Source organism: Dryas octopetala, chromosome 1, assembly GCF_963921425.1.
Source record: "Dryas octopetala chromosome 1, drDryOcto1.1, whole genome shotgun sequence".
Classification (NCBI taxonomy): Eukaryota; Viridiplantae; Streptophyta; class Magnoliopsida; order Rosales; family Rosaceae; genus Dryas; species Dryas octopetala.
In genome coordinates, this window is record NC_141366.1 from 10,291,249 (window position 1) to 10,303,735 (window position 12,487).

The 12,487-nt window shown below is 38.4% G+C and overlaps 3 protein-coding genes across 5 annotated transcripts in view; 2 read left to right on the forward strand and 1 right to left on the reverse strand.

Moving 5' to 3' along the window:
* LOC147297654 (mediator of RNA polymerase II transcription subunit 15a-like) overlaps positions 1-4,402 on the forward strand; it is an 8,896-nt gene extending 4,494 nt beyond the window's left edge. For both annotated transcript variants that reach the window (XM_086237976.1, XM_086237983.1), the window contains exons 7-12: positions 384-458; positions 732-2,108; positions 2,277-2,621; positions 3,109-3,303; positions 3,389-3,477; positions 3,823-4,402. In XM_086237976.1, the coding sequence (XP_086094102.1) occupies positions 384-458; positions 732-2,108; positions 2,277-2,621; positions 3,109-3,303; positions 3,389-3,477; positions 3,823-4,030 (2,289 nt within the window). In that variant the 3' untranslated portion in view covers positions 4,031-4,402. The remainder of the gene's footprint in view (positions 1-383; positions 459-731; positions 2,109-2,276; positions 2,622-3,108; positions 3,304-3,388; positions 3,478-3,822) is intronic.
* Positions 4,403-5,620: 1,218 nt separating this feature from the next.
* Positions 5,621-8,300, forward strand: EMB2769 (Cwf15 / Cwc15 cell cycle control family protein). 2 transcript variants are annotated; one of them, XM_086252732.1, is made up of 9 exons: positions 5,699-5,725; positions 5,849-5,919; positions 6,227-6,381; positions 6,561-6,664; positions 6,781-6,822; positions 6,915-7,002; positions 7,642-7,738; positions 7,834-7,943; positions 8,060-8,300. In XM_086252732.1, the coding sequence occupies exons 3-9, from the start codon at positions 6,251-6,253 to the stop codon at positions 8,181-8,183; spliced, it is 696 nt and encodes a 231-aa protein (XP_086108858.1). In that variant the 5' UTR covers positions 5,699-5,725; positions 5,849-5,919; positions 6,227-6,250; the 3' UTR covers positions 8,184-8,300. The 2 variants fall into 2 exon arrangements, with proteins under 2 accessions (XP_086108848.1, XP_086108858.1); XM_086252722.1 differs by lacking the exon at positions 5,849-5,919 and having other exon boundaries at positions 5,621-5,725.
* A 333-nt stretch (positions 8,301-8,633) lies between these two features.
* On the reverse strand, positions 8,634-11,644 carry LOC147297656 (transmembrane protein C9orf5 protein). The gene is made up of 2 exons (XM_086228691.1): positions 9,429-11,644; positions 8,634-8,967 (listed from the first exon to the last, which is right to left on the reverse strand). The coding sequence occupies exons 1-2, from the start codon at positions 11,307-11,309 to the stop codon at positions 8,869-8,871; spliced, it is 1,980 nt and encodes a 659-aa protein (XP_086084817.1). The 5' UTR covers positions 11,310-11,644; the 3' UTR covers positions 8,634-8,868.
* Positions 11,645-12,487: the final 843 nt, after the last annotated feature.

The window sequence follows — 12,487 nt, forward strand, 5'->3', positions numbered from 1 at the left end:
AAGCTAATTTTACAATAAGAAAAAAAAAAAAAGAGTGGTGTTATTGCCCCTCCTTTCTGTTTCCCCACCCACCCTATTTTCCCTCCACCAATACTCTCAAACTACCCTTACTTCTTTCTCCTTCCCTTAACCCTAGCACTAAAACAAATTGCATGAAAAAAGGAAAAAGAATTTGTGGCTTGCCATGGCGATATGGCCATGGCTTTGCCACCTAGGTATGGCCCGATGTGGCTATGGCAGCCAGAAATTTTTTTTCGCAATCTTGTATACAATTTATTTTATGGCTTCTAAAGTATTCCTTTAAAGTAATTTAATGTAGAGACCAATTTTTAATAAGATGATTAGTAAGGACTAATCTTTGTCTTGCTGACTTTGATTCACAGATCAAAGCCATGAAGGAGATGTACTACCCCGAACTAAGTGAAATGTACCAGAAAGTTGCTACTAAACTTCAGCAGGTATGTAAGCACTTCATTTCTTTGGGATGTAATTCGTTACTCAACCTTTACTCATTAAGCAGCCTTTCCCTACAAGGTTATGGTGGTAATGATCTGTGAAGATCCCTCCTGATGACTGGATCTCCTTTCTAATTATTGCAGCCATGTAGACTGTCTACATTGGAATTTTACTACATGAACAATGCTAATAACATCAATGTCTACAAAGTCTTGTTACTTATTTTACTGCTATTAATTTACTTACTCATGTCTGCTGTTCCTTCTCTTTGCCAGCACGATTCTCTTCCACAACAACCAAAATCTGAGCAGCTTGATAAGCTGAAAATGTTTAGGACCATGTTGGAGCGTCTGATAACAATCTTGCAGATTCCCAAAAGTAACATTTCACCTGGTATGAAGGAGAAGTTGAGTTCATATGAGAAGCAGATAGTAAATTTTATTAACACAAATAGACCCAGGAAGCCTGTTTCTTCTGTGCAGCAGGGGCAGCTCCCCCCACCTCATATGCACTCCATGCAGCAGCCACAATCTCAAATTACTCATGTGCAATCTCATGAAAATCAAATGAACCCACAGTTGCAATCAATGAATTTACAAGGTTCTCAGCAGAACAATATGACTAACCTGCAGCAGAATTCTATGTCTTCTTTATCTGGGGTGTCAACGGCACAGCAAAACATGATGAATTCATTGCAGCCTAGTTCCAATATGGATTCAGGGCAAGGGAATGCACTGAACTCACTGCAGCAGGGCTCTATCCAACAAACTCCTGTCAGTGCTCCCCAACAAGCTAACATGAATGCCTTGTCATCACAGAGTGGGGTTAATATGCTGCAGACGAACATTAATTCCCTTCATTCAAATCCTGGTATGCTTCAACACCAGCATCTGAAACAACAGCAGGAACATCAAATGTTTCAGAATCAGCTCAAGCAACAATTTCAACAGCGACAGATGCAGCAGCAACTGTTGCAGAAGCAGCAGATACTGCAACAGCAACAGCAACAGCAACAGCAACAGCAGCAGTTACAGCAGCAAGCAAAGCAACAGCTGCCGACACAGTTGCAGACACACCAACACCAAATGCCACAGCTTCACCAAATCAATGATGTAAATGACTTGAAGATGAGACAGGTGATGGGCGTTAAGCCAGGAGTCTTTCAGCAACATCTCCCTGCAGGCCAGCGTGCTTATCCCCATCAGCAGTTGAAATCAGGATCTCCATTCCCTCTGACCTCAACAACCCAACTCCTTCAGGCTGCATCTCCTCAACTTTCGCAACATTCTTCTCCCCAAGTTGACCAGCAGAATCTGCTAACAGCTATCCCAAAAGCTGGAACCCCTTTGCAAACTGCTGGTTCACCTTTTGTCATCCCATCTCCTTCAACTCCCATGGCTCCATCCCCTATGCCAGGGGATTCTGAGAAACCTTCCTCACTCTCACAGGCTGGGAATATTGGACATCAACAAACAACTGGTGTTGGATCACAGGTTCAGTCCCTGGCCATTGGAACCCCTGGGATATCAGCCTCTCCTTTGCTTGCTGAATTTAGTGTTGTTCCAGATGGTACTCATGTAAATAATGCTTTGTCAACTATTTCTGGAAAGTCAAGTGTTACAGAGCAGCCTCTTGAACGCTTAATTAAAGCGGTTAGTAAAGCTGATTCTTTTCACATCCCTTTCTTTTGTACTGCTTAATGATGTTTCAATACATGGTACATAATACTTGAATGTCTTTTTTTCCTTAAGTCCCCCCCACCCTAGTTTGTTCTTAAAGCGTGTTCTTGACATAAGATATTCTGTAATTGTAACTTTCAGGTAAAATCAATGTCACCAAAGGCATTGAGTGCTTCTGTCAGTGACATTGGTTCAGTAGTTAGCATGATTGATAGGATAGCAGGGTCAGCGCCAGGTAATGGATCTCGAGCTGCAGTTGGTGAGGATTTGGTTGCCATGACAAAGTCTCGTCTGCAAACAAGAAACTTCATGACTCATGATGGAACAAATGGGACTAGGAAAATGAGGCGCTACACAAGTGCCATGCCCTTAAATGTTGCGTCATCAGCTGGCAGCATGAATGATAGTTTCAAGCAGTTGACCAGTTCAGAGACATCTGACCTGGAGTCAACTGCAACTTCTCGTATCAAGAGGCCTAGGATTGAGGTATTATTCTTTTTCTTGTGGCATATACTTCTTCTCGAGAAATGAAAGTTGTTTTAAAAAGCTGCGATTGAGGCAAACTTAAAAGCTTAAATAAGAATTTTACACCAAAAAATGAAAATTTAAGCAAGACTGAAAAGCTAGTAGTTGTCCTGCATGCCTGCACCTAAGCACACACTTTTTGTGTGCTGAAGTGCTTTGACAAATTCTGAGATGAGACATTTTCCTTCTTGGAATACATTTATTTTTATTTTTTATTATAAAAGATGGGCAATAGAAAAGAGAAAGGGAGAGAGAGAGAGAGTCATCATTGGATCAAGAAATTGTTGAATCCTCCAACACCAATCAATAGCATACGTCCTTCATTGCAGGTTGAATCCTCCACCGAGTGTGTATTTGAGTTATTTCCCATCTTGGAGTATTTCAATTTCTAGTCAAAAGGCTTATCCCTGCTTCTTTGTCAGAAAACAATTTGTGGCTTCTGTTGCAGGTCAACCATGCCCTTTTGGAAGAGATAAGAGAAATAAATCGGCGACTTATAGACACAGTTGTTGATATTAGTGATGAAGACGTTGATCCAAGTGCAGCTGCTGCTGAAGGGGGGGAAGGAACCGTTGTCAAGTGCTCTTTTGATGCTGTGGCTCTCAGTCCAAACTTGAAATCGCAATATGCTTCAGCACAAATGGTGGGATCTGTACCGTTAATGCAATGATTTGTTACCTGTCTGCAAAAATATTGATTTTTTTTTTTTGGTATTTAATATGGTGCAGTCACCGATTCAGCCATTAAGACTGCTTGTTCCCGCAAATTATCCCAATTGCTCTCCAATACTTTTAGACAAGTTACCAGTTGAAGTCAGGTGAGGAATAAGGATTTTCTGTACTTATTGCTGCTGCTGTTGTTACATAAACTTAAGAGATGTGGAATCTCCCTTTGGAATCATTAGCCCCGTGGGCTTGTGTCCTTTTTCTTTTTCCCCCATTCTGGTGAAGGTTTCTTTTCACCAGTTATTACATGCATGCTCTAATTCACAGTTCAATTCTTAGTTTTTGCCAGTAAAAGTATGTGGTGGCTTATTGATCAAACGAAGAATTTTTCATTTTTTCGTTCTCTTTTGAGTTTCTGTGCTCATTTTTCTTTCTTATGTTAAACTTAAAGGTTCTAATTTAAGGATTAATTTGACTCTAATGTTCTACTTTAACAGTAAGGAGTATGAAGATCTTTCTGTGAAGGCAAAGTCAAGGTTTAGCATATCTCTACGAAGCATTTCACAACCCATGTCCCTTGGGGATATAGCAAGGACTTGGGATGTTTGTGTACGTGCTGTTATTTCTGAGCATGCGCAGCAGAGTGGCGGAGGCAGCTTCAGCTCAAAGTATGGGACATGGGAAAACTACTTGAGTGCTGCTTGATCATCTTCGGAGACCTAAAGAAGCTATTCCAAGGGTTGTTATGATAACCATGATGCATAATTTGCTACAATTGTTTTGCCATGATGATTGAAGCAGTTTTAGATACTCTGTAGATAGGCATATTTATGGGAGGAATTTACGGTATTGTATATGGTGAAATTTTCCAAACTGAATGATCTTGGGGTGGTTCTGATGTGTTTATCCTAGGTTACACCTGCGTGTTGTATGTGATACTGTAAATAATCTGTCTGTATGATCACGTTGGGCTGAAAATGCTGCACTAGGTAGTAATCTGCTGTCTTCTGTTTCAAATTGTATCAATTGTCCCAGGTTATTCTATAAGATATATACCTCCATAAAACTTCATGTTGATGAGCACTTTCCTGTGGTTAATTTAGAGATTACAATTTTAAGCAATGCAGAATTAGGTCAGATCATAAGGTTCAATACCCGTTCGGTGTATATGTGGATAACCAAGCTAAAATTGAAAGGATCTTGGCTAAGATGTCACTATTTTCTTACTCGTAAATTGATAGGAATACTAAACCAAACAACTTCAAATAAACTGATGCATCCAACAGAAAGCTGGGCTAGGAAAAGTTTGGATTTGAGAACAGCTTCCAGAAAAGGAAAATAAGGATCAGTGGGCAATTTTCAATGAAATTTGTTGGACTCTACTTGGCTGGCGCGAGTATATAAACAAACAAAATATTGTTATATTAGTTGAAAATAGGTAAATAGAGATTTCCAATGCATGATATAAAAATTTTGGAACAGGTTTTTTTTTTTTTTTTTTTCCCTTGTTAATTTTTTGATGAAATATCTTATGAAGTAAAGTCACTTGAGAGAAAAAGTTGTTGTGAAGTAAAGTAACCCCTCATCTAATAACCCCTCATCTACTTATTTTGACTCCAATTTAAAAATGAGTGAGGCTATGCAGACCACTCTCAGCTGCTAAGTTGACGACCCTAACATATTTTGTCAAACTTTTTACTTATTGTACCCTTTATTACAAAAACATGATGAAATTACCCAAATCCGTTCGGTGGTTGTCTACCGAAACATCTACCAATGTTCGGTAGATAAGTGTCAAATAACACAAACATTTCAACAGATAACTGTCGAATATTTTTTTCATTTCTATTTAGTGGTTATCCACCAAATAATCCACCAATGTTCAGCAGATAACTGTCGAATAACTATAAATATTTCGGTAAATAACTGTCGAATGACTCGACGAACAAAATTAAATTTTTTTGTTTTAAGGGTAAAATTGAAAAAAATTTGAATTTTGAAATAGGGTGGTCAACTCAGCAGTTTAGGGTGGTCAAAATAGAACTGGCGATTAAAAATAACAACTTCTAGCTTTTTTATCAAACATTGTTGGTTGAAATTTTTTAAAACAAACTATTTATTTTGACCGCACCTCAATTCCAAACTGGCTTTACTTATGCGTCTTAAGTCAACTATTGAACATAACCCAAAAAAAGTGCAGCTTGAGTTCATAAGCCCATTGGCCCACGGGCAACAGCCCAACCATGGACCCAAATAAAACCAAAGAATGATTTGTTTTCCAAACCGACCCGGAGATCCGAATCCAGATACCTTCTTTTCTTATATTACATGTATGTACAGGAGTAGAAATTGCTAGCTTCTCCCTGGGTCGAATCAAATCGAAGAAGGAATTTTGAGAAGGTAAAACCCTAGGCTCCCTCGATTGAAATTTAGAACCAAATTTTATTTAATTTTTTGTTTCTGCCAGTTTTTGTAAATTTGTACGAAGCACTCTTTTACGCAATTAAACCTCAAAAATTCTAGGTTTCCGTTTGGATGTCGAGAAAACCTAGGGAGAAGATTTTCACACCTTGAAAGAAAAGTCGAACCAGAGGGTACCTCAATGATTGATTATGAACTTGAATTTCAATACTCTTTCTCACGCAAATATGCATTTGTTGTATATTTATGTGCTTGCTTTACACTCAAATATAGATATATGTCATATTTCTTTATCGAAGAGAATGTATATTTCTTTATCAAAGTGTGAGTATATTAATTTTTTACGTGTGATGAATAAGTAGTCTCCAAGAGGACTCTATGAGCATATATATATATATAAATATTTATGTACATATGTAATTTTTGTTGTAGGCTTGTGGACGGTGTTTATGGTTTTTGAATTTCATGTTTGGTTTGCAGGTACTGCAAAAATAGTGAGAAGACATGACGACGGCAGCTCGACCCACATGGGCACCTGCAAAGGGTGGTAATGAACAAGGTGGTACTCGGATTTTTGGCCCGTCCCAGAAATACTCATCAAGGGACATGGCAGCCCATACGACTCTAAAACCCAGGTTTAACTTTATCTTTGTTATCAACATTGATGTGTATTGTTGAAATTTTTGAAGAATGTGTTTTTCACTATTATGTTCAATATCTTGGTCTTTCTTCAAATTTTTAATGTATATGTAAGTGGTTCTCCTTGGATGCTGAGTTCTGAACCATTGTGTATCTTGGTATGTGTACCTAACAGAAAGGAAGGACAGGACACCCAGGAAGAATTGCAGAAGAAGAACCTCCAGGAGGAGCTGGAAGAGCGTGAGAGGAGGCATTTTTCATCAAAGGATAAATCTTATTGTATGATATCTTCCTCACTTTTATTTTGGAAAGAGGGGGGGAGAGGTTAATTCTTTGTCTACAGGTGCTGTGATGTTATCTGTTCATTATTTCTAATTGATATGTGCATTGTGCAGATGACAGAGATCGTAGGAGAGGAAGCCAGCTTTTGTTGGAAGGTGTATATTCCAGCTTGTATATTTCATATCTTAATGCAGCAAGTACAGTAAGTAATTGCTCAGTCTACTAACTACATAATTTCTGCTAATAGGGGGCAAAAGGGACACTGAAGACCGCATTGTACCACGTAATGTAGATGCTGATGATTCTGATGTGGAAGTCAAAAGTGATGATGAAAGGTTGGTATTCTGTGCAGATATATCTAAATCAGAATTTATGCATGATTCCTGATGAATTTTTATTGTTGGGGTTTGAATTATTAGAATTCTATAAAATTTGTTGTCGCAAGGCATGCTTGAATATACAATGTATAATGGATGAGTTTCTAAAGTTTGGAAAAAATTATTGCTCATAAGCCTGTGTCTATCCTGAACTAGATTAGTGGTGTTCCATCTTTTTGCATCTGTGTTCTATTGATTTCCAAACTGGAGAACCAACACGCAAAATGTTTTTATCACAATCATAATATTGTTATCGATTGATTAGTGGCCTTCAGCAATTATTATGCTGTCTGCTTGCAGCTTAGTTGATATTTCTCAATCTCGGTGTATAAATATGAGTAGGGATGGGGGGATTGGGTTTGTGTAGTTATGCAACTTTTGGGTTGCCAACTTGCCATCTGAATTGATACAATATTTGAAGCTGAAAAATAGCTGTGCACAGAATGTTAACAAAATACATCATACATGCTTCATTTGTTGGTAAATAGTCTCCTTTGCTTGAGTAGTTCAGTCCTGCATCTGTGTTTTGCAGTTAGAATGATATTATTACATTGATTTGCTAATGTATGTGGAAACAAATTTTTCTTTTGGTGATAGTGATGAAGACGACGATGATGATGAGGATGACACTGAAGCTCTTCTTGCTGAGCTTGAACAAATAAAGAAGGAAAGAGCAGAGGAGAAGCTACGAAAGGTGAGCTTTCTATTAAGTGCTTCAACACTAGACCTCAAGGTTATCAATTGCTTTGGTATCAGTGATTGTAACCAATGTACTTTATGCTTCCACAGGAACGACAAGAGCGGGAGGAAGAGCTTAAAGTCAAGGAAGCAGAGCTTCTCCGAGGAAACCCGTTGCTTAATAATCCAACATCTACTGCATCTTTTAGTGTGAAAAGAAGGTTAGTCAAGAAGATCTTTTACTCCTGACTAGATCTGTTATCAATTTAGGATTTTTCATTAGGTATATTCGGTCACTGCCCTAATTGCACTGTCCATTATGCATCTTTTGGCTCAGATGGGATGATGATGTGGTGTTTAAAAATCAGGCCCGTGGTGAAACCAAGACTCCTAAGCGCTTCATCAATGACACTGTCAGGAATGACTTTCACCGCAAATTCCTGCATAAATACATGAAGTAATTTTGTAATATTGAGATAGAACCCCAACTCAACAGAATCTTTATTGTTGTCAATGATTGTATGTACCGTTATGTTTCAGTTTAATTCACTGTGCTGGACCAAATGTGGATGTTTTTACATCGCTTGTATGTGAATTGTGAAAAATGGGTAAAATGTTATAGCTCTCCTCATTGGTCCACATTCGTGGCCCAATACATAATTGCAACTTGGTAATTAATGCACTATATATTCAATTAACGGTCACACCTTTTATGAGGTACCAAGCTTTTGATTTACCGGGGATGTAATGTTTGGTTTTGTAAAACAACAAAAATAAGATTGTAAATTGCTTGTTGACTCAGCTAATGTGGTACTAGGGTTAATGCACACAAGGAGGAATAATAATTTTTCACATGTTTCAAACATGACAAGAATACAAAAATGAAAATTTACAAATTTTTCATTGCACTGCCAACAATTGATAGGATACACACTGCCACCAATCTAAACTTACAGAGAAGAAAAAGGAGAGGTACAAATGAACTCATCTAAATTTACAAAAAAAATGGGAAAATGACTCATTACTGCCTGATTCAAATGAGATAGATTAAGCACTCAAAACAGATTGGCAAAGAATAATGTACTTGCAGTTCAAAGTAAGCTGCAAAACAATAAATGGAGACTGCTGGATAAGAGAACATGCTTTCTACTCAGCTTTATCCTTGGGTTCATCCAGAACAAATTCCACATACAAATCCTTGAGAGCAATCACAACAGTGGTTATGAGCGGGCCCATAATTGCACCCTGGGAAGAATACAAGTCCAACAAACATCAGTAGCACATCATGAAATCAATGGATAAAGGCAACTGCAAGTACAATTATAAATACAACAGATTGGACTGAGCATCATCATGTTTCCATTCCATTAGAAAATGTAAGAAAATCAGCAGAAGAAAGAATAATTGAGGATGCCCAAGTTGAAAGTTCATGTGATGTGGCAAAATGCATGAATCGTTACATATCTGGTTATCAAAATATGCATTGAAGATTGTTTTAACATTTCTGTTTCACAATAAGTAAATTAAGGTTTTGAATTGTACAAAGAAAATGACATCCCAGAACCCAATTAAGTTCCAACTCTTCAACTTATTTTCTGTTATCATCAGCATTATAATGTACATGTGATTTAGGAAGGAACAAGTTTGAGTTAAGAAGAGAAAATGTAATCTATTTTAATGGAACTTGAAAAAGGTACTAAATTTACCTCCAGTGCAGATGGGAACAATGTCATTCCACCAATGATGCTGAGTCCTGTAAGATATTCACTATGACCAGGTATATCCTCCTGGATTTCGGATGCACCATAATCCATAAGTACAAGATGAATAGTGGACAAGATGAAGGCTACTATATATCTACCTTCCAGCACCAGTTGAAGAGCTGCTGGAATAGTTGAAAACCATGATGGAAAGATAGGCAGCAGAGAGCTGAAGATTGCAAGAACAGTGGACATGTACACGAAATGTATTTTGTATAGTCTGAATAAGAGCCACGTGAGACATCCCTGAAAAATTGCAATCTCAGCTGTAGCCAAAAGAACACCGGATATGGCATTATCAAGAACTTCTACGCACCTAACCCTTGCAGGCTTTGAAATTGGAAGCATACTCATTACTTGTTCAGTGACTCCACCAGCCTCAGATGTGATCAGATAATACAATACCCAGAAGAAGACCATTAACTGAGACACAAAATTGAAAACCTCAGCTGCTCCAGAAACAATGGAACTACCAATGGAGAACATAAGTTTGGCACTGCCTCCAAGAACCGATCTACTACTAGCAAGTATTTGTTGTGACACATCCAATCCACGAATAGCAAACCCTTTTGCCTTCTCAACTAAATCCTCCCTGGTGATTACTAATTCTCTAACAATTGCATCAGCCTCTGTGTAAATATGTCCCCATTCCCTATTACTGATCCGACTCTTCAAACTCAAAAATTTGTCTGTGTACGGAGAGGGAGTAGCTAAAGCTGTTGAATGCTCTGAAGTATTAACAGACTGTCTTACTGCAAAATGCTTAATCCCAGTCGCCAATTCTGTCATATTATACTGCATTGCCAAACTATCTAGCTGCTCCGACACCGTCTCATACAACTTGGAACTGTACCTATCCACAATTCCAGGCACGTCATTCTCATCCATCCACTTCTTAACACCAATCTTCTCTGTGTAATTGCTCTCTTCCACATGTAATTTCAATGAAATCACTGCGTCTTTACTCTCAACTCCAATCTTATACGAAAAAAATATGACACCAACCAGGAACCCCACAATCATAGTAAACATCAACCCAATTGCCACAATGGTTTTCAACCTTAACAATATCCTTCGGGTGAAAAAGGCGCTAATCGGGCTACGACGAAAGCTACTGCACCGTAAAGAGGATACAGCAGACATTGTGGAGTCCACGCCTTTAGCACTAAACAAAAACCCTAATCCAAGAATTGCCAAAGACCCAATACCACCAATTCTCTCATAAGCAAGTATAAGTATCCAAAACGACACTAACCACCTTAATAACTTTGAGAATTCACTCTGATGCCGCCTCCGATAATCGGATTTAGGCCTTCGGAGGAAGACCCGGAAACAAACTTCACGAATTTCAACCAGGGTACCAACAAAAACCCGAAAAACAGCGACAGGGATAGCCAAAACAGTCTCAGTGAGGCCAAGTCTTAAAGGTTCAGACCAAAACGCCACAATGGTTTCCTGTATACCTCTGAGAGGAATTGAACAAAGCACAGCCCATTGGATGGGCCTCAAGTATTCCTCCAAGAGCTTGCCCACAGCGTAAAGTATAAAAATGGTAAAGGCAAGGCCGGCTTGGGCCATGGTTATGTAGAGGGCTAAGCGTACCTGGGGATCGCCGGAAAGGGCGGTTTTGTGATCCGGGTGGACCGGGTCGTTGAGTTTTGGTGGGCCCGGTGGCTGCGGCTTGTTGGTTCCAGGTGCCTGGGGTTCAGGGGTTGACGAAGAGCGGATTGAGGCTGATCGGAACATGTCCTGCCATGCAGGGCTTGACGAGGTTTCAGAGCTTGGGTCCGAGTATGGAACTAAAGCCATCTTTTGAGAAGAAGCCATCTTTTGAGAGAGAGAGAGAGAGAGAGAGAGAGAGAGAGAGTGTGTGTGTGTGTGTGTTAAAGTTTTAGTCCTCCGAGGGAGAAAGAAACTGTTGAAGTTTGAATCTTTGCAGCTCTAAAACTTTGCTGGCACTATATTATATGGAAGGAAATGTTGGGTTTTTGTTGTTGTGCTGAATTGGACAGAGAGAGAGAGAGAGAGAGAGAGAGAGAATCAGAACTGAGTGAGTCAGATGAGAATTGGGGAATGGGCAGCTGAGTGCACGAAGGAGAGAGAGAGAATAAGATTCTAAAAATGGTGAGGATTTTGGAAAAGCTGAAAAATAGACTTTTGAGAATTGATGATGAAGTGAAAGTGTGAAACTCTGTCTCTGTTCTGGCTTTATTGGGGGCCTGCAAAGAGTAAAGTTGTTGTATACTTGTATTATTGTGTGACAAGGTAGTCATCTGCCAAAAAAATAAAAAGGTGGTCATAAAAAAATTAGGGATTGTACGATGACCAAATAGCTCTATCATATTTTTCACTTTATTCGTTTTGCCGACATTGTTTTTTCCACGTCCAAAATTTAATCTAATTAAGGATTGATCTAAGGCGGAGGGTAAGTAATTGATTATAATGATGAATTTTTTTTTAAGTCCAGTCCACAAATAAAGTTGATAACCATAACTCAATTCACTTGTTACTGAAAATCTGAGCCCGATGCATTTTAATAAAACGCGGGTGACACAAAATTCATCAAGCACTCGGCAATTGTCAATGTCAGTCAATGACAATAATTACCACCGTGCGACACTAACTATTTGAAGTTGCATAAAAATGATACTTGTTGATATAACTTATATATATTTTTATATAAATATGTCAAAAACTAATGAAACCAACATAAAACACACAATACAAGCTTATGAAGTCACATCCACTCGTATTATAGCATAAAAAATGACCCATTTATTATTTTTTTTTTTTAAAACCTACCGAGCATTCGGCGCAAAAAACACGAAAAAATTAAAATGTTGACTTATTTGTAACAAAATGGACCTATTTGACATTACAACCTTTTAAGTGTATTTAGTTATTATTAAGAGCCCAAAAGTGGACTTTAGAATCATTAAGTGTATAATGAATCCAAGATTAAGTAATTTCGGGTCATTCTTGTTTTTTAATCATATTTTGGATTG

Coding starts and splice junctions, on each gene's coding strand:
- LOC147297656 (XM_086228691.1), bottom strand. CDS start 11,309: ATGGCTTCTTCTCAAAAGATGGCTTTAGTTCCATACTCGGACCCAAGC. Junction 8,968..9,428: donor TGTTCCCATCTGCACTGGAG/GTAAATTTAGTA, acceptor TATTCTTCCCAG/GGTGCAATTATGGGCCCGCT.
- EMB2769 (XM_086252722.1), top strand. CDS start 6,251: ATGACGACGGCAGCTCGACCCACATGGGCACCTGCAAAGGGTGGTAAT. Junction 6,665..6,780: donor ATCAAAGGATAAATCTTATT/GTATGATATCTT, acceptor TGCATTGTGCAG/ATGACAGAGATCGTAGGAGA. Junction 7,944..8,059: donor TCTTTTAGTGTGAAAAGAAG/GTTAGTCAAGAA, acceptor CTTTTGGCTCAG/ATGGGATGATGATGTGGTGT.